Source organism: Pongo abelii, chromosome 17 (genome assembly GCF_028885655.2).
Source record: "Pongo abelii isolate AG06213 chromosome 17, NHGRI_mPonAbe1-v2.0_pri, whole genome shotgun sequence".
NCBI lineage: Eukaryota > Metazoa > Chordata > Mammalia > Primates > Hominidae > Pongo > Pongo abelii.
The window spans coordinates 72,397,663-72,416,780 of NC_072002.2; the positions used below are offsets into that span (position 1 = coordinate 72,397,663).

Sequence of the window (19,118 nt, forward strand, 5' to 3'; positions counted from 1 at the left end):
CCACTGCATGGAATTAACTCAATGTGTTGAGATTATTACTCAGATAAAGTATTATTCGGGAGAATGAGGACACCGTACATGCAAACAAATACAGTAAACAATATTTCTGAATGATACATTAGTTAGTTGCAGAGAAAATTTCCTTTTAAAAGAAGTCATCATGGGATGAAGGCAGATGGGTGCATTTACCTCCTTGGCTAAAACTTGAGAGTACTCGATGTCCAGCTCATACAGCGTTTCAATATGGTCACTGGTAAACGCTATCGGAACCAAGAGGATATTCTTCCTCCCCCTCTCACAAAGCCCTTTGATGGATTCGTCTGTTTGAGGACCCAACCAGGGCATCGGACCAACCTATGCGAAAGATAGACGAATGCGTAAGTGGACCATGCCTCCTGATGGTCTGTAGTACCCCTGTTTGCCCCCCTGGGCACACGCACTGCCCACTGGGGGCAAGAGCCACTCTTTACACCTGCTTGAATGGATTTTGATATTTTCACATGGAAACTTGAATCCCAGAAGTTGCCTCAATATAAATAAATAACAGTTTCTGTCATTGCAGCTAAAGGTAAAATATTAAACCAATGGAGCTCCACGAGTCACTTGATTTCCCCTTCTATCTTACTCACTTGCAGAGTTCTTTCTGCCCATGGTGAGCAATCAGGTTATGGAAGAGCCTGTCCATGTGTAAGAGCCAAATCTAACGATTTTATAACTCATAAAATAAACTTTACCAAAAGAGCTGGCTGCCCGCCAGTGTGGAAGCCACCTACCTTGGATTGCCACACCAATCGGTAGGGGTTGCAGTACTCCAGCCTTTCCATGACGTTTTGGACAGTGGCGCTTACCTCCTGAGGATATGGGTCGCCTCTGTTGACCACCTGCAGCAGAGACACAATGGGTGTTCAGTCATTAACTCTGGGAAGGCCCCGAGAGCCTCTGACTATGTGCTGACACGGTGTGGGCCCTGGAACAAAGCCCTCCCTTTCTGTCTCCTGCACCAATGATGATATGGTCTGAGTTCAGTCACCAAACTTCCTTAGTTCCACTTCTTCATCAGCCAAAGAAAAACACCACAGTCAATCATCTCTAAGGTCCCTACGAGGGTGGAGAATTCCGTGTTCCATGTTATTCATGGGAGACTCACAAGATCTAACTAAAGAGGATGGTTCTCTCTCCCTCATCCAAAATACGAAGATGACACAGAAAAGCTGGGCAGGATGGGAACTTCTACCCTGGTGGTCATGTGAGTAGCTGATTTCACAACAGAAACTGAAATAGTGCTGCATGGACAATGTACAGAACTGCTGGATTTATGGTAAACCCTGGTGGAATTAGAGGAGGAAAGCAGCAGCACATCACTGCAGGTTACAGGCACCTCCAAGAGTGTGACCTGCACCTTCCACTTCCTCTCTCCCCACTCTTCCTGCAACAATGGACAACAGGCAAACACTTTGTGCACAGCAAATGTTTCATACACGATCCCTTGTTAATACCTTTGAAAATTTTCAATGCAAATTTTAATGCTTTAAATATTTACTGTGTACTGACTCCCTAGCCCTCACCTGGCTTTACTTTCTTCTATAACATATATTGCCTGCTAATCTACCATACCATTTTCATATGTATTATGTTTATTATCTTTTCTCCCTACTCTCTGCAGACAAAGATTTTTCTCTGTTTTCTTCATTCCCATATCCTATGATATGGCTGGAAACAGTGCCTGGAATATAGCAGGTGCTCAATAAATATTGGTGAAATGAAATATACTGATAGGTGGGGCGCAGTGGCTCACGCCTGTAATCCCAGCACTTTGGGAGGCCGAGGTGGGCTGATCGCCTGAGGTCAGGAGTTAGAGACCAGCCTCGCCAACATGGTGAAACCCTGTCTGTACTAAAAATACAAAAAGTAGCCTGATGTGGTGGCACACACCTGTAATTCCAGCTACTCAGGAGGCTGAGGCAGAAGAATCACTTGAACTCAGGAGGTGGAAGCTGCAGTGAGCCGAGATTGCACCACTGCACTCCAGCCTGGGTGACAGAGCAAGACTCCATCTCGAAAACAAAAAATTATATATATATACTGACAAATTATTTTATGATTATTACTACTGGTCTGTTTAAAAGCCACGGGAGGCATAAATGTAGCGGAATGAAGGAAACACAAAGCTGCCATTAGGACAGCAATGTGGTAATTACTAGAAACATGATCTACCCATGGATGCTAAGATTAGGGACAAAGTCTAAGAAATAACAGAATCTCTGTATTATCTTAAAGTATCTCCTCCAAGATATTTTTAATTACAAAGAGAAAAATAGTAACTTTAGGATGGATCAACACAGCAGACACACCCTTAAACAAGTGACCAGGGATCACATCACCAGTAGAAAAGCACACTGGCATCACAGACCCCCGGGTATGATGCACAGAGCAGGGCCCCGCACCCCTGTGGGTTCTTGCCAATGATGCATAACCGCAATCTAATCATGAGAAAACTTCAGACAAACCCAGATGGAGGGACGCACCACAAAACAACTGACATCCTAAAAATGACTCCTCAAAAATATCAACGTGTGGTGGGGCGTGGTGCCTCACACCTATAATCTCAGCGCTTTGGGAGGCTGAGGTGGGTGGATCACCTGGGCCCAGGAGGTCAAGACCAGCCTGGGCAACATGGTGAAACCCTGTCTCTTCAAAAAATACAAATATTAGCCGGGTGTGGTGGTGTGCGCCTGTAGTCCCAGTCACTCGGGAGGCTGAGGTGAGAGGCTCACCCAAGTCTGGTAGGTCGAGGCTGCAGTGAGTCGTGACTGCACCACAGCACACCAGCCTGAGTGACAGAGTGAGACTCTGTCTCAAAAAAAAAAAAAAAAAATCAAGGTGATGAAAGACAAGCCAAGTATCAGGACTGTCACAGATTGGAGGATGCTGAGGAAACCCCACAGCCACACACAGTGTGGGACTCTGGACTGGGTCCTGGGAGAGAAAAAGGACATTTTTGGAAACACAAGTGGCATCCACATGAAGCCTGGAGTGCAGTTAATAGTATTGTGCCAGCGCTGGTTTCTCAGTGTTGGTAACTGTACAGTGGTTGTGTAAGATGTTAACACTGGGAGAGGCTGAGTAGAGGGTATATGTACTCTTTTAACTCTGTACTCTTTTAATCAGTTTTCTGTAAGACTAAAATTTCTTCAAAATAAAAAGTTTAAAAAGTCGTCAGAAGTGAATGTAGGGGAAGAGAAGAGTGTGCTAGATCAGTGTTCTTTCTCAACTCTCCAATGTCCTCCCCATACCTTACTTATCCTTATGACACTGTGGCATTTCCCGGTCCCACAAGGACGCTCCAGCAGCAAAACCTGGAAGCAGCGTGCTCCGCCCCCAGGTGAAAGAATAAGGAAGCGAGGCCAGGGTGAGAGGAGGCAAGGCAGCACCTGGAATCCCCACATACAAAAATGGGTTTCAGCCGGGCACGGTGGCTCATGCCTGTGATCCCAGCACTTTGGGAGGCCAAGGTGAGTGGCTCACTTGAGGTTGAGACCAACCTGGGCAACATGGTGAAACCCCCTCTCTACTAAAAATACAAAAAATTAGCCAGGCGTGGTTGCGTGTGCCTGTGGTCCCAGGTACTCAAGAGGCTGTGGCAGGAGAATCGCTTGAACCCAGGAGGTGGAGGCTATGGTGAGCTGTGATCGCACCACTGCACTCCAGCCTGCGCAAGAGAGCGAGACCCGTCTCAAACAAAACAAAGCAAATCTGTTTGCTCCAGGCTGGTTCAAGAGCTTCCCTTCTGGCATCTCAGGCGTGGTCTCACCTTACATAGGATAAGGTGGCAGGAGGATGGACATGTGAAAAGGATTGCGTGACACCAGAAAAGGAAAAGCAAACTCATTAAAACAGGCAGGCTTCCAGAAGAGAGGAATTTATCTCCAGAGCCTCCTACCGCCCACATGCGGACCAGCAGAGACGATGAGTGGAAAATCTGCAGAGGCTTGGCCCTAGTGGCCACCAGGGGGCGGTAAGGCCCAGTTACAAGCGTGGCCCAGACACTGAGGCTGACTCCATTTCCGACGTCGTTAAAACCTCAATCACCCCTGTGAAGATGTAATTATCCACCTCTCTGGGTTGGAAAGCACTGGTTTTAGGATACAATGCTAGCTCTGAGCAGATGAAACTGGTTGCTTATTCCAAGCACTTCTATATATCATACAGTACACTAGCTTTATCATTCTTGTTTCCAACAATACAACAGCTATGGCACAGATTGTAGCATCTGGATGAATAGCCTAGTGTAATATGATGAACTAAGGAGCAGCCAGATCCCAACTTGATCCTCTATATTCACTTGCAAAAATGTGGTCCTGAGTCTTAGCAAACTGCAATGGCTGCCTAACAAGTCCTGAGGACAAAAGCATGGGATCGAGAGCGCTTGTCTGAATGGAGACCCTCCCACTCAACACACAGAAACATCAAGCTGAGCTCTGCTGACAGGGCAGGCAAAAGCAGCCTTCTCTTAACTGTCCCACTTATTAGAAAGTCTTATATATGAATATATCTTCAAGTTATCATTTTAAAGAAAAGAGGAGCTGGGTGTGGTGGCTCACACCTGTAATCCCAGTACTTTGGGAGGCCTGGGCGGGTGGATCACCTAAGGTCAGGAGTTTGAAACCAGCCTGGCCAACATGGTGAAACCCAGTCTCTACTAAAAATATAAAAAATTAGCCAGGCATGGTGGTGGGTGCCTGTAATCCCAGCTACTTGGGAGGCTGAGGCAAGAGAATTGCTTGAGCCCAGGAGGCGGAGGTTGCAGTGAGCCGAGATTGCACCATTGCACTCCAGCCTGGGTGACACAGCAAGACTCTGTTTCAAAAAAAAAAAAAAAAAAAAGACAAGACGAAAAGATCTATTTACAACATTATAATTTGAATTCATTGTTATGAGGTTTTAAGAAGTGAGGCTAGTTAAGTTAGCACCAAGTCTGAGATTTGAGAATTCATTCTTGCACTGGGCTTAGGACATAATGGAAGCTGGAGCCATTTTACACATTTAGAAAATGAAATCACCCAATCCTCTATCACTAGGTCATCCAAGAAAATGTTCTTACTTACAGACATCGGCAGTGAGTGAGCAGAAAACAGAATGACAACCTCGCTTCTCTTCTCAAGTGGAAAATGGTCCAGTTCCTTTAGAATATGATCTGCAAAGCACTGAGTAAGTAACAAGAAAGGAGGATAAAGAGGAAGGGAAGAAAGAAATGGAAGGAAAAATAAAATATTTTTAAAACAAAGCCTACACCAAAAATCTCAGAGCAACCCTCAAAAATCAGAACTCTCTTTTTTAAAAAATTGCAAACAGTCCAGCCTCTCAGCATTGGTTTATCATCAAAATGGATCATAACAGTTTCAGGGGCCTAGGGAATTTGCTGGGAAACTTCTAAAGCTCGCTAATGGCTCACTGCAAATGCGCGCTGTGGATCTGCTTCCCCTCGGGAAGGACAGGGCACACTTCCAGATGGAAAAGAAACACAGATGGGAAGGAGAAGTTGTTTTAAGACCTCTCATTTGCTCTGTTAGCAGGAAAACAGCTTACAGGGTCTTTCTAAAGCCTCCTTAGTTTGGCTTTCAGGCATACCACATTAAATACATTAGTCAGGAATAGTAGGGAAATAAGAAAATACTGTTCTATTTTTATAAGAGTTTCTTCTGAGCCTCATATCCCCATCAAGTCAATTTTTATAAAAACCTTCACAACAACAGATGACAGGTGATACACACCCATTAAATTCACAGAGCGGGGAAAGATGTAGTAAACTTAGGGGCCCATTCAGTCACATGTGTGGAACTTGGGAAAGAATATGGTTCCTGCCTCCCCCTCCAAATCTCTGTCCACCAGACCAGGGAGCTCCCTTCTTCTAGCCGGCACTTTGATTCACGTCGGTAGGTGCTGAAATACCAGAACGGAAGGGGCTTTCTTTCATTTTATACTTTAATCATTCTCTGTCATTTAGCTTATAAAAAATGCTACAAAAGACACAAATGGGTCAACTGACAAAATCAGAATATGAATGTAAATTAAGTAAAAGTTTAAATAATGACGTTAAATTTACTGAAGTTGAATGTTGTATTGTGGTTATGTAAGAGAACATTCCTGATTTTAGAAAACACAAGTGTTTACGTGTAGAGGATGGTGATATATGCATAACTTATTCTCAAATGGGTCAGAAAAAAAATCATGTATATACAAACAGAGACACACACATACATACACACACATGGGGCATGTAAATGATAAAGCAAGGGGGATATACATGTTAATAACACATCAATAGGCCAGACGCAGTGGCTCACGCCAGTAATCCCAGCACTTTGGGAGGCCAAGGTGGGAAGATTGCTGGAGCCCAGAAGTTCAAGACTAGCCTGGGCAACATGGAAAGACCTAATCTCCACAAAATTTTTAAAAATTAGCAGGGTGTGATGGCACATGCCTGTGGTCCCAGCTACTGAGGAGGCTGAGGCGGGAGGATCACTTGGGCCCAGGAGGTTAAGGCTGCAGTGAGCTATGATTGTTCCACTCAACTCCAGCCTGGGCAACAGAGTGAAACCCTGTCTCAAAATAATAATAATACAGTAATATAGGTAAAAGAGTAGATGAGAGTTCCTTATACTATTCTTAATCTTGTAACTTTTCTGCATATCTAAAATTATTTCTAAATTGTCCTTGGTAACTTTTTAAAAATTACAAAGGACAATTTATCAGAAACATGTAAATCTGCACTTATGGTATTTTGATATATCAGTCGTCAGTGAAAACCATGGGATAAGCAAACTATTCCCTAATAAATATTGAGATATTATTAATCTTTCCAGAACTCTCGAAATTTGGTAAATAAATATCCTAAGGCATAAAATGGTACCTAAAGTTAAGTTCCCTTTTCAGAATTTATAGTGTAAATTCTCAGCAAATGTGATAGGATTAGACACAAACGAAACCAATATTTTCTGGTCTTTGCAGTGTTTGGAAACTAAGGATGCTCAGAAAGGATTGTTTTTGGACCTCAGCCTAGATAAGGAGACCCACTGCAAGGTTTATACAGGAGCCTAGAAGATAAATTTGCTCCAATTAACCCAACAGCTAAATAAATAACAATATTAGAGAAAACAGTAATAAAATGGCTATTTGGGGCAATTACTACCTATGCCAAGTAGAAATGTGGATTCAAAACAGAATTTGTAGTTTTAAACTATATTTTTCATTTTAGTTTAGGGTTTTGTTTTCTGGTTTCCAAAAATGTCACATCGTATCCAAAGCTTAGTGTTTTTCTTTTCTCGGCTTGCAAAGCTGCAAGTAAAAACACAAATCATATGGCTTGCAACAGCCTCTAAGCCATCTTCAAAACTGAGGCGCCATGGGCAAGGAGAAGTGCTATTTAAATCACCTAAAACCCATCTGCGGTATTTTCTACTCCCAACCTCTCTGCAGAATGAAAGAGGCACCGAGCCTCTCAGAGCCTTCAATCACACCATCTAGGAGGGCAGATAAATGCCTCTAAAATTCCCTTTCATTTTATGAACAGAGACTTCCTCAGTTAAGAGACCTTTCCATCGTTTTGCTTCCCTCCTTTTCAAAGGGCTGAATTTTAATGCAAATCTAATTACTCACTTGATCAGGGCAGGCAGATGCTGTGCAGATCCCTCCATTCCCTGCTACCACATGTCAATGCTGACCTGAAACCCCCCTCCTTTCCAATCGCAGGCCTCCCAAAGCAAAACCCAGACTGCTGGTGCTTCAGGCAGTACTGGCTGGACCCAGCAACACAGCCGTCAGTGGTGCACACAGAGACCACAACTACACCCACCCCTAAGGGTAAGCTCCTTCTTTTCACTTTTTACTTAAAATTGGATTTCAACCCAAGTGTTAACCCTTTATATGCCTAAGGAACACTGCTCTGGGGAGAACTGGCCTAATTTCAATGATATCTAGCACCATCTAGTGGTCACAGATTTAAGTGACACCAGGCTTCTAAAGAAGTTGTTAGTAGGGTTTTTTGCCAGGAGTCAGAAAACGTTCAAGGAGTGAAAAACAAAATGGATAAAATCCAAATGACTTACTATTTCCCCTACCTAAAATAACTCAAAAGCAGAAACTTCTACTAGTAGAACAAAATTATATTTGCGTAATTTAGGGCAATATTTTACCAATTGCCCTCTCATATTTGACAGGCAGAAAAGAATATGGTAACATCAGTTCAAAGCTATTAACTTTAGAACTGTAATTTTAACTTATTCTCCTAAAATCAAGCATCTGTTAATAAAAATATTATAAATGTAAATTGTATAGAAGAAATATGAAATTTCTTTTAATATGTGAAACTTTCTCAATTGAAATGTTCAATTTATTTTCATGTCTCAGAACATGTAGATATATTACTTTTACATTATTAAAATCGTTTGACATTTTAAAGGATTTAGAAAATAGAAAATTTAATTCGTTGGTCAGTCACTCAACCTACAAATGTAAGTTAGCTGAAACACCATGCACAATCTTTAATGCTCTTCTGGTCATAGGAAACACAAAACTCAAAATATCGTTTTGTTATGGTTTGGGACTAATAGCATTAATCCAAAGAAAGAAGAGTCTAGTCATTTTAATCTTTAAATGTATTTTCTCTTTTCATAATAAATCAAGAATATAATACTTTTATTTAATCCCAAACACACAATTTAAGCAAGGGAACAGTAAAGCTCAGAAGGACATCCACAAACCCGGAAAGGATGAGAAGCTGATTCACACTAGATGCTGGAGTGACAGGCAGCTTGGCAAGCACTGGCTTACCTGGATGAGGAGGTGATGTGTGGGCCACCTGTCAATAGTGCTCCACTTCATCGTGGGCTTCCGTTCCACCTGATTATAGTATCTGTAAATGGCATTTAAGCTGCTGCCTGAAATATACAGAGGCCACTTAGTAGATGCATTTTGATTATGGTGAAAATAAAAAACAGACTCATAAAGGTAGTATATATAAGTTCAAAGCAGGTAACTGCTTCTATACTGAATCAGTCTAATTACAATCATTTCAATACTCTAAAATGCATATAGATTCAACTACCCTGCAAATGAAGATCACTAAAAAGCAATCAATTTCAATGGACTTTCAAAGATTATTGATGTCAGTTCTAGTGAAAAACACGATGGCTGTAGAGTTATGAAATATAAGCAGTCATATTTACAGGGACCAAGTCTTACAATTGAAAGTATGTTGGCCAGGCACGGTGGCTCACGCCTGTAATCCCAGCACTTTGGATGGCCGAGGCTGGTGGATCACCTGAGGTTGGGAGTTTGACAGCAGCCTGACCAACATGGAGAAACCCTGTCTCTACTAAAAAATACAAAATTAGCCAGGCGTGGTGGTGCACCTGTAATCCCAGCTACTCAGGAATCTGAGGTAGGAGAATCGCTTGAACCTAGGAGGTGGAGGTTGTGGTGAGCCAAGATCACGCCATTGCACTCCAGCCTGGTCAACAAGAGCGAAACTCCATCACAAAAAAAAAAAGAAAAGTATGTTATTTTTTTTCCAGTTACAAAGGTTATCAATCCCATTATAGGAAACGTATGGGATGGGGAAGAAACGAAAAAAGAAACTGACCATTATCCCAGCATGCTAACTACAGTCATTGTTTTACTTTAATATGGTTCTTTTTTTCTTTATAGATGTTTTGTTTTACAAAGTTGTAATTTTTAATACATATGCAATTCTGCATGCTGAGTATTTTGAGCATCTTTATTTAATATTATGAAATAAATATTTTCCATGTTACGATAAAAGCTTTGTAACTATTGTTTGTTTGTGAGACAGAGTTTTGCTCTTGTTGCCCAGGCTGGAGTGCAGTGGCGCGATCTTGGTTCACCGCAACCTCCACCTCTTGGGTTCAAGTGATTCTCCTGCCTCAGCCTCCCAAGTAGCTAGGATTACAGGTATGTGTCACCAGGCCCGGCTAATTTTTTACTTTTAGTAGAGACAGGGTTTCTTCATGTTGGTCAGGCTGGTCTCGAACTCCCAATCTCAGGTGATCTGCCCACCTGGGCCTCCCAAAGTGCTGGGATTACAGGAGTGAGCCACCGTGCCCAGCATAACTATTGTTATTCATGGCCTCATGATAAGGAGAGAAAATTATTGAGGTTTCTGTGAGTTCTCATTCCCTAGAATAAAGTAAATGGACACCAAATCCTTACAGGTAATCTAATAAACTTATATTTCTAAGGGAGAGATGGAAATCATGAAAACTCAAAGCCTAAAGGAAGGCAGATGGTGTCAACCCAATGCAACTTTTTCCTGTCTAGGGGAGTTAGCATTGGGGTCACACCTGAATCCTATGAAACCAAGTCTAACACACAGCCTCTTTCTCAATCTTAACATAGGGCAAGTCTCAAAACATTTCCATGCTTTCCATCACCAATCCACTGGGCTCTCTAACTATAAGAACTATTAGTTAGGTTTCCAATTGAAAATGTTAGTCAGGAGAGAGCATATTTTAAATCAAATATACTCTCAGACTAAGACTCAACTTCCAAAAAGATAAACAGGTTCAATTTTGGTGAGTAGAATACAGTGAATCAGAAGAATTCAAATGGACTCCATTCAAGGTTCAAAAACAATCTCTCCAGAAATCAAAAAGTTGTCACCACCATATCCACATTACAGACCGCACTTCACAGGTGGATATCATTTTCATATGTGCAAGGGGGCATCTGGAAGCTACATTAGCTCTTTCAGGTTCTGTGGAAACATTCAACAAAAGACCCAAAGAAGTCATTAAGAAGGAGAAAATGTGACTGAGAAATGTGTTTGTGATAAAGACATACACTGGCTCTGCCACCATAGTGCATGTCTAAAAGATACAACAGATAAACAGCACTTGAGTGGCCTCGAAGAATTAACGTACTTCCCAAAGCCTTCCACAACTTGGATAGACGGATGTACCTGTCCTTATATGAGATACACTCAAGAAAAACTAAGCATACGCTGAAGTTTTGCATACACTGTCACTTGGTAGAGCCAGCCCTGAAATAAAAACCATAGTCAGTCTTCTGTCATGTAAATAACAATCTTCTTAATTTATCTAATTGTGAGAGCAGCCATTTACATATTGAGGCATATTTCTTAAAACAAGGCAAAAGTAGAGCTTAAAAATTCATAAAATCTGACTCCTTCTCCAGTAACATATGACCAGACATTTTGAAGTTGTAGTGGTGCATTTCAAAAAGAAAAATAATAATTCAGGCCAAGTGCGGTGGCTCACGCCTGTAATCCCAGCGCTTTAGGAGGCCGAGGCGGGTGGATCATTTGTGGCCAGGTGTTTGAGACCAGCCTGGCCAACATGGTGAAACCCCATCTCTACCAAAAATACACAAATTAGCCAAGCATGGTGGCGCATGCCTGTAATCCCAGCTACTCAGGAGGCTGAGGCAGGAGAATCGCTTGAACCCAGGAGATGGAGGTTGCAATGACAGAACAAGACACTATCTCAGAAAAAAAAAAAAAAAAAGAAAGAAAAGAAATGATAATTCAAACTCTTGAGGGTATCTGAGAACTCAGGCATTTTAATGGGTTCTCTGAACAAATATTTAAGGCTCATAACAAGCTTTGACTTTTTCCAATAGCCTTTTGATTCTCCTTATGGTTATAGAAATGATAAACATTAATATCCAAAAGCAATTTGGGACTAAGAATGTGCTGACTTCAATCCTTGCAATGGAATGCAAACAAATATATCTGTGGGTGACAGTAGCAGCTTTGCCTACAATAAATGATACAGAGATTGCCAAACACCGATTATTCCCCAGCTCCAGTTAAATATACAGAACAAGAAGCAGTAACATTTTCCAAAATCAGGAACACAGAAAATTTTGCAAAGGGAACCCCAAACTGGGCTTTAGTTTTACCAGCAACCAACTCATAACTGAAGCAAAACAACAACAACAGCAACAAAATATCAGTATTTCCCATGTTGTACGGGCATCTTTGCTTTCAAAATGCGAACAGTTACAATCTTTGCTACATCAGTAAGAAAATCTGGGTAGCCATAAAAAGGTTTATCACAAAAACCTAGAAAGAGCCTTAAGGTTCATTACTGATCCATTACACAATGGCATTAAAGCACTGAACACTTACAGCCACTGCCTACCACCCACACCATCTGTAATTCCCACCAACTGGCCAATAATTCAAGGGACAGATGGACCATGAGATTTCAAATGGACTGACCTGAACTCTCGTGTTTAAAGAAGACAGGTTGAATTTGCCATTCAAATTGCAAATGATTCATCCTTCCCTTCAGCACTTAGACTCCTTGGTTATTTTTGCCAGCACCGTATCTACCTTTTCACTGTCAGAGACATGCCCTTACCTGTGGTGGAGCAGCTGTACTGTGGATATTGTGTGAAAGCAATAGCCCTTTCTAGGCCATCTCTCTCCATCTCTTCAATTGCTTCTTCTGTTAAAGGATGGACGTACCGAAATCCAATATAGTATTTGTGAGGGGCTATTAGGAAGCACAGGTAGAAAGGAGAAAGTGTTAATCTTTATATAGATTCCTCAGAGTCACCAAACATAATGCAATGCCCAGAACAAAGAATAGTTCATGTAATTTCCTATGGCACTGATGGTGAAGGCAAGTTTAGCATATTCCTTGGATCTTATCCACTCTTCAGCTGGTAAGTGGACTTTTAATCACGACTTTTTAGGATCAGTACCCCACCCACACACCTTTAATGCACAGCGGTTTTTAAAACTCAAACTTCTCTTCCTAATTCTCTGTTCTTGGCTGGCATAAGAGAGCCTCAAGAGAAAGGAGGAAAAAACAACACTTATTCTAAAATATAACTCCCTCTTGCATACCAGATACTATGGTAGACACCGGACATTATTTTTTTAATCATTTAAACCTGATTTTTCAGATAAGGAAACAGAGACTCTGAAGGTTAACTGAACTACCCAAAGTCATACCTTGCAGGTGGTTGAGCTGGAATTAGAGCCTGGGTCTCCCACCCCATGCTTCTCACTCCTCCCAGGCCCCCCACCTCACCCTGCTCCTATTACCCAGTTCCCTGAACCCCCAGGCCACCTCGTTTACATAAAAAAATGCAAGAGCTCTTGGATACGTAAAAAAATTCATTGATAACAAATGATTAAAATGATTCTCCTCATTACACATATAAAACAGTGCTTAATTTGGAGGTGCCACGTGGGATTGAAAGCCATTGTTCTTGGTGCCTAAATGACCCACGCCTGCTGCATATCCTCATGTTCTTTCCCTGTCCCTTCCCTGTCCTTTCACGAATACCCTCCTCTATCTTCTTTATCCTCCCGCATCTTCCTTTCCTGTAGTTCAAAAACATCCACACCACATAATTGCTTAAGCATGTAAAAAGTCATAAAACTACAAGTTTTCTAAACTTACTTAGTCTTGTTTTCTTGCCTTTTCATAGGATTACATATAACTTACACTCAGGGATGATAGTGAGAATCACTACGTGAATGTCAGGTAATAAATAATAAGACCATGATAATGTTACTGTCCAAAGCATTAGCAGGGGCTGCAACTATGAATGTGACAAAAATTGCCACAAGAAACATTTAGCTTAAAGCGAAGGAAAAGACGGGAGTTTATCTCATTTATACCTAGATATATACAAGGATAACATTCCTCCTAAGTTCACCCAGAGAACTAAGAGCCAGTGGAACACATTCCCAAGGGAGAAGCAGAATGCCGTTAGGCGAGAGAAGCACATGTGTGCACAGAAAGGCTGGTCGGACTCGGTATTCTCTGGTTGGGTACTGCAAAAAAGAGGAAGGAAGTAAAACTGAATCATTTTTAGCGCTCTGTCCATTTTCAGGCCACCAATTTCATGCTGCCTTGCATAAAGCGGTCACTAGCAGTTCAAACATATCAGAGGACATGATCCCATAAGCAAACTCCAAATGACTGATTGTTCAAAGATTATGTGCTTTGTGCTAAAAACTACCAACTATTACAATACCATCAAATCCCTTGAAGCAACCCTTGGTGATCTGAGCTGAGGTTTAGCAAGCAAGTGGAAACTGCTTTCGAATCTACTTTGAAACAATACGATGATCAGAATGACATCCCCAGTGCTGCAGGTCAACTGGCTTCTCACATTTTCTTTTCACCTGTCCAGTATCTGAAGGGTACAGTCTAAATGCCTGGGGTCTGGGAGTTCCTCAAATCATGCATACTAAGAGGTAGAAAGGCTGCCCTTGCAGATAAAGACAGGGCAGGTGGCCACATTTTAAAGTGCGACAGAGTAAAATACCCTGGAAAGAACTGATAATGTTTTCTAAATGCTTTCTAAAGACAACCTGTAAACACATATTGAAGAAAAAGCAGCAATGTACTCTCCAACTGGGCATATCCTGAGGAACCAACAAACAGTGTTCACAAAGGACCTGTGTCCATCAGGGTGGGTTTCACAATGCAGCTGGCTGTCCCTGGAAGGACGCAGGGACGGGAAGGAGCCTCTCTGATGTTAACCAGTGCCACATCTCGTGGGCACATCTGGCCAGAGTGAGCCCAAAACACATCACTTACTGGCCTAGCCTAGGTACCCTCAGAGCAGCTGTAAAATGAACAGTCTTCACCAAGAACTACTAAAAGACAGAGAGACTAGATTTTTAAACAGCAAAAACTTCATGAATTTAGCATGTAAAATAGTTCAAATGTCCGATTTGTACATGATTTTTTGAAAGACAAGTTTGAAATATGTAGCAAATGCGTCTTAATTTGTATCAGATCATGAACCCTGTGCCAATGATGAATTAAAAAGCTCACGTATATTGAATTTTTGTGATGTTAATGCCTTTCAGGATTATCTCATTTAATTTTCACAAGGATCTAGGAGTTGGGTTCTGTTACCACCCCCATTTTCTAGCTGAGGCTTAGTGAAGTAAGTAAACTGCCTGAACCAGAGCAGGGAAGCCAACACCATCAGAGAAAGGAACCCATACTCCTACCCATGCTGCATCCGAGAAAGAACAGAATGATTTCATGAGCAGCCCTTACTTATAGCTTCACTAAAAGCAGTTACAAGCTAAACAGTTAAACTATAATTTGTAAAGCATATTTGAGATTTAGACTTTCCATCACATGATTACACTTCTCATCTATTTCCGTATCTATTCTCTACATTTCTGCAATGCAGTGTAACTACATGAAGCCACTTCCTGATATAACTCACTGTCTTAGTTAACTGGTCAATTCTATGAAACCAGTGCAAGTCTCAAAACGTCCACACTGGCTACCAAGCAACAACCACTTCCCTAAAAAACGACAGCGTGAAACGTGTTTATCTGTTTGCAATCATCACATTTTCTGGCCTAAAGAGAATTTTTCTTAATAGAAATAAATGAATAGACATAGTTCAAAAGTAAACTTTACAACTGTATAGGAAAGAAAGGATCAGAAGGGAAGAGGAATGAGAAGCAGATGGAGAGGTACCCCAGCAGCCTGAGCACAGAGACAGGAGGTGGCGGGAAGGATGCCCTTCTGTCTGTATTCCTTTCTCAAGTCTGACAACTCTACCAGGGACTTTAACTCCTGGGCTCAAGCAGTCCTTCTGCCTCAGCCTCCCAAACAGCTGGGGTGTGCCCCACCCCCATGCTCACTAGGGCTCTTTATAATGATGGGTACTACAGTAACATAAAAACAGGAAAAATGGGAACCTTTCTGCCTCCTCTTCCCACCGAAGACAGCAAAGCAACTGCAAATCTGGTTCATAATAAATCTTTTTTTTTTTTTTTTTTTTTGAGACAGGGTCTCACTCTCTTTCCCAGGCTGGAATGCAATGGCATGATCATGGCTCACTGCAGCTTCAACCTCCCTGGCTCAAGCAATCCTTCCACCTCAGCCTCGCAAATAGCTGGGCCTACAGGCATGTGCCACCATGCCTGACTAATTGTTGTTGTTGTTTTGTGTGTGTGTGTGTGTGTGTGTGTGTAGACAGAGTTTCACCATGTTGCTCAGGCTGGTCTCAAACTCCTGGGCTCAAGCGATCTACCTGCCTTGGCCTCCCAAAGTGCTGGGATTACAGGCGTGAGCCACTGCGCCAGGCTCACAAGAAACCTCTGATCATGATAAACTGTTAATGACTGGAGTTTGTTCTCTATTAAGTAGGTGTGAATGGAGGGCTGACATTTTAAAGATGCACTGCGGCATGCATGGAGGAACTGCATAAGAAATGCCCTTGAGCCATAGCTGAAAGCAGGAAGCAAGCTGAATATGCAGAAGCACAGTTGAACAATTTTCGAAGTGAGGTGATCTGAGAAGGGGCCAGGGCCCTTTGTTACTTTGTGCCATGGGAACCGGTGGATTCTGAGAGCAGCTGGAGTGGACACTTGCTCAGTGATGTCAGAAAAGAGTGAAATGCTCCTTTTGGTCCTGCCTAGTGGAACTGTTCTCCCTGAGGGTTCCCAGTGTCACACACCTATCCTGATCCCAAAGCTCTAAGATATATTTGCAATGAATGTAATTAATGTGTCCTAAGATATACATTTTTTTGGTTTTAACATTTCTCATACCAGTCCAGTCTACAATAGATGGTGTCTTAAAATTAACTGGTAGTGTTTTTGTGTCTTAGTATTATACAAAAACAGGGTGTCCTGCAATCAATTGTGTCTTCGATGTGTTTAATACAGCATTTTTACTTCATCCATGCATTTAGTGATTCATTCTGCACACTATTATTCTGGATAGAGGTTCTCAGATGGGCACAATCCTCTTTTTGGTCCCACATCCAACGAGGACCTTCAATACCTTACGATGGTGGTATTCTGAGAGGTGAAAGCATCACTGCAAGTTGCTTAGTGTCTTGTGGCTTCCATGATAGCTAGCTAATGCTGCTCTAAATATTCTAATCAGCTATCCAACCAGAAAGAAAAGGCAATAGCAGCAGCCTCAATCCATTTCCCAAAGATTTCTTTCCAGTGTAATGATATATGCATCTTTTATTCATGGTATGTTGCTTATGCCTTATACTCTAGCAACATAAAAAACATCTTGAACTTCCTTTTGAAACTCATGTCCCAAATCCTTAGCTTTTTTTACTTGTAATGTAAGAAGTCATAGCAAAGGCTAAAGGTCAAGGGATAATGCCTGGAGATCTAAATTAAGTGACCATGTATTATGTAGAAACACCACAAATTGAGTTGCCAGTACATATGAAGCATTTAGCATCTACTACTCTTTTGAATTTCGTAACTACTTCGAAAGAACTAATCTAGTTAAATGTTAATGAAGAAACACCATACCTGTGTTGGGGGACAATTCATCCAGCAGCTTCACCATGCCCTCTCCCTGCTTGGAAGTCCATATCTTGATGGGGGATCCACCTCCAATCCTGCGGTATTGCTCTTGAATCTTGGGGGTTCGGCGTTTGGCGATGAATGGTGCCAGCTTACTAAATCATTTAACATACAGGTAAGTGGATTTTATTCCACCTTAGCAACTTGAGAAATGTTTTCTACTCAATAAAAAAAAAATAAGCAAAATTTTAGAGAGCCTAACAAGATTAAGCCTTTAAAACAGAAGCTTGAGGTCATTGACAATAGCCAGCTCTCTTGTTGTAGAATAAGGAGCTAAAGCTATACCCTCTCTGAGGAATATCCAGCTGTGCTCCACAAGCTGTTCCAGTAGCACACCCTGAAGATTCAGGACACACAACACCCATGCAGAGAACCCTGGATGTGTGCTAGCTACTAGCGTGACACAGTTTGATCCCACACCTAATGAGAACTAGGATATAAGACAAATGAAGTAGACATTTCTCTTAATTTAAAAAATAAAGTCTATTAATCTTATAGATACACTTGCATATAGGAGCAAAGATGCATGTACAAGAATGTTCACTGCAACACTGTAAACAACCTAATTGTCCACCATGAAGCACGGATTAAACAAATTAAGTTACAGCCATAAGATGCAATTCTAAATAGTAATTAAAAAATGAGCCAGACCTATATATTGATATAATGTTATGAAACAAGATACAGTGTTAAGTCTACACATTCACAATAGCAAAGACTTGGAACCAACCCAAATGTCCATCAGTGATAGACTGGATTAAGAAAATGTGGCACATATACACCATGGAATACTATGCAGCCATAAAAAAGGATGAGTTCATGTCCTTTGTAGGGACATGGATGAAGCTGGAAACCATCATTCTCAGCAAACTATCTCAAGGACAAAAAACCAAACACCGCATGTTCTCACTCACAGGTGGGAATTGAACAATGAGAACACTTGGACACAGGAAGGGGAACATCACACACCAGGGCCTGTCGTGGGGTGGGGGGAGGGGGCAGGGATAGCACTAGGAGATATACCTAATGTAAATGATGAGTTAATGGGTGCAGCACACCAACATGGCACATGTATACGTATTTAAAAAAAAAAAAAAGGAAAGTTTCAAATATAGTACATAAGTACCTTCACATTTGTGTAACAAAGTGGGGGAGGGTGTGTGTGTGTGTGTATGTATGTATGTGCACGTGTCTGTGTGTATGTATGTGTATGCTTGGATATGCACGGACTATTTCTGGATGTAACAGCACTTTCCTCCAGATGGATAACTGGGAGTGCAAGGTGAAAGGGACACTTGCCTTTTACTGTAATTACTTTTATATTATTTGTAGTTTTTATCGCATGCATGTATTAATTTTTCATAATAAAAATCTATTTTGAAAGAAAAAGGAGAGAAGGAAGAAGGGAAAGAAGGATGAAAGGAAAAGGGCAGCAACAATCCATATTTATAGTACAAAAGAATAATAATCATTGCTTCCCTGAGTGTTAATCAGCCGTTAAGTGCCAAGTACAAATATATCTTTAAAAATCTTTAAAGGTACTTAGGCTATGTCAAGACAACTGCAACTTCCAGGGCTCTGGGGAGCAAAGAGCTCAAGGAGAATCCTCACTAACTTATTTGCTCTCTCCCCCTGCAATTTTCTGATATCATATCCTTCTGATATCCAATAGAAAACAACGCTGCTGTTTAACCATTACCAGATACGCATTAAAACTATTTACTGGTTTGAAACTACACAATTGAGA

The 19,118-nt window shown here is 41.5% G+C and overlaps 1 protein-coding gene across 5 annotated transcripts in view; it reads right to left on the reverse strand.

Moving 5' to 3' along the window:
- Positions 1-19,118, reverse strand: part of FECH (ferrochelatase) — a 38,510-nt gene that overhangs the window by 5,769 nt on the left and 13,623 nt on the right. For all 5 annotated transcript variants that reach the window (NM_001132894.1, XM_009252406.4, XM_009252405.4 and 2 more), the window contains 6 exon segments: positions 190-354; positions 774-881; positions 5,106-5,204; positions 8,830-8,936; positions 12,402-12,536; positions 17,318-17,466. In NM_001132894.1, coding sequence (NP_001126366.1) covers positions 190-354; positions 774-881; positions 5,106-5,204; positions 8,830-8,936; positions 12,402-12,536; positions 17,318-17,466 — 763 coding nt within the window.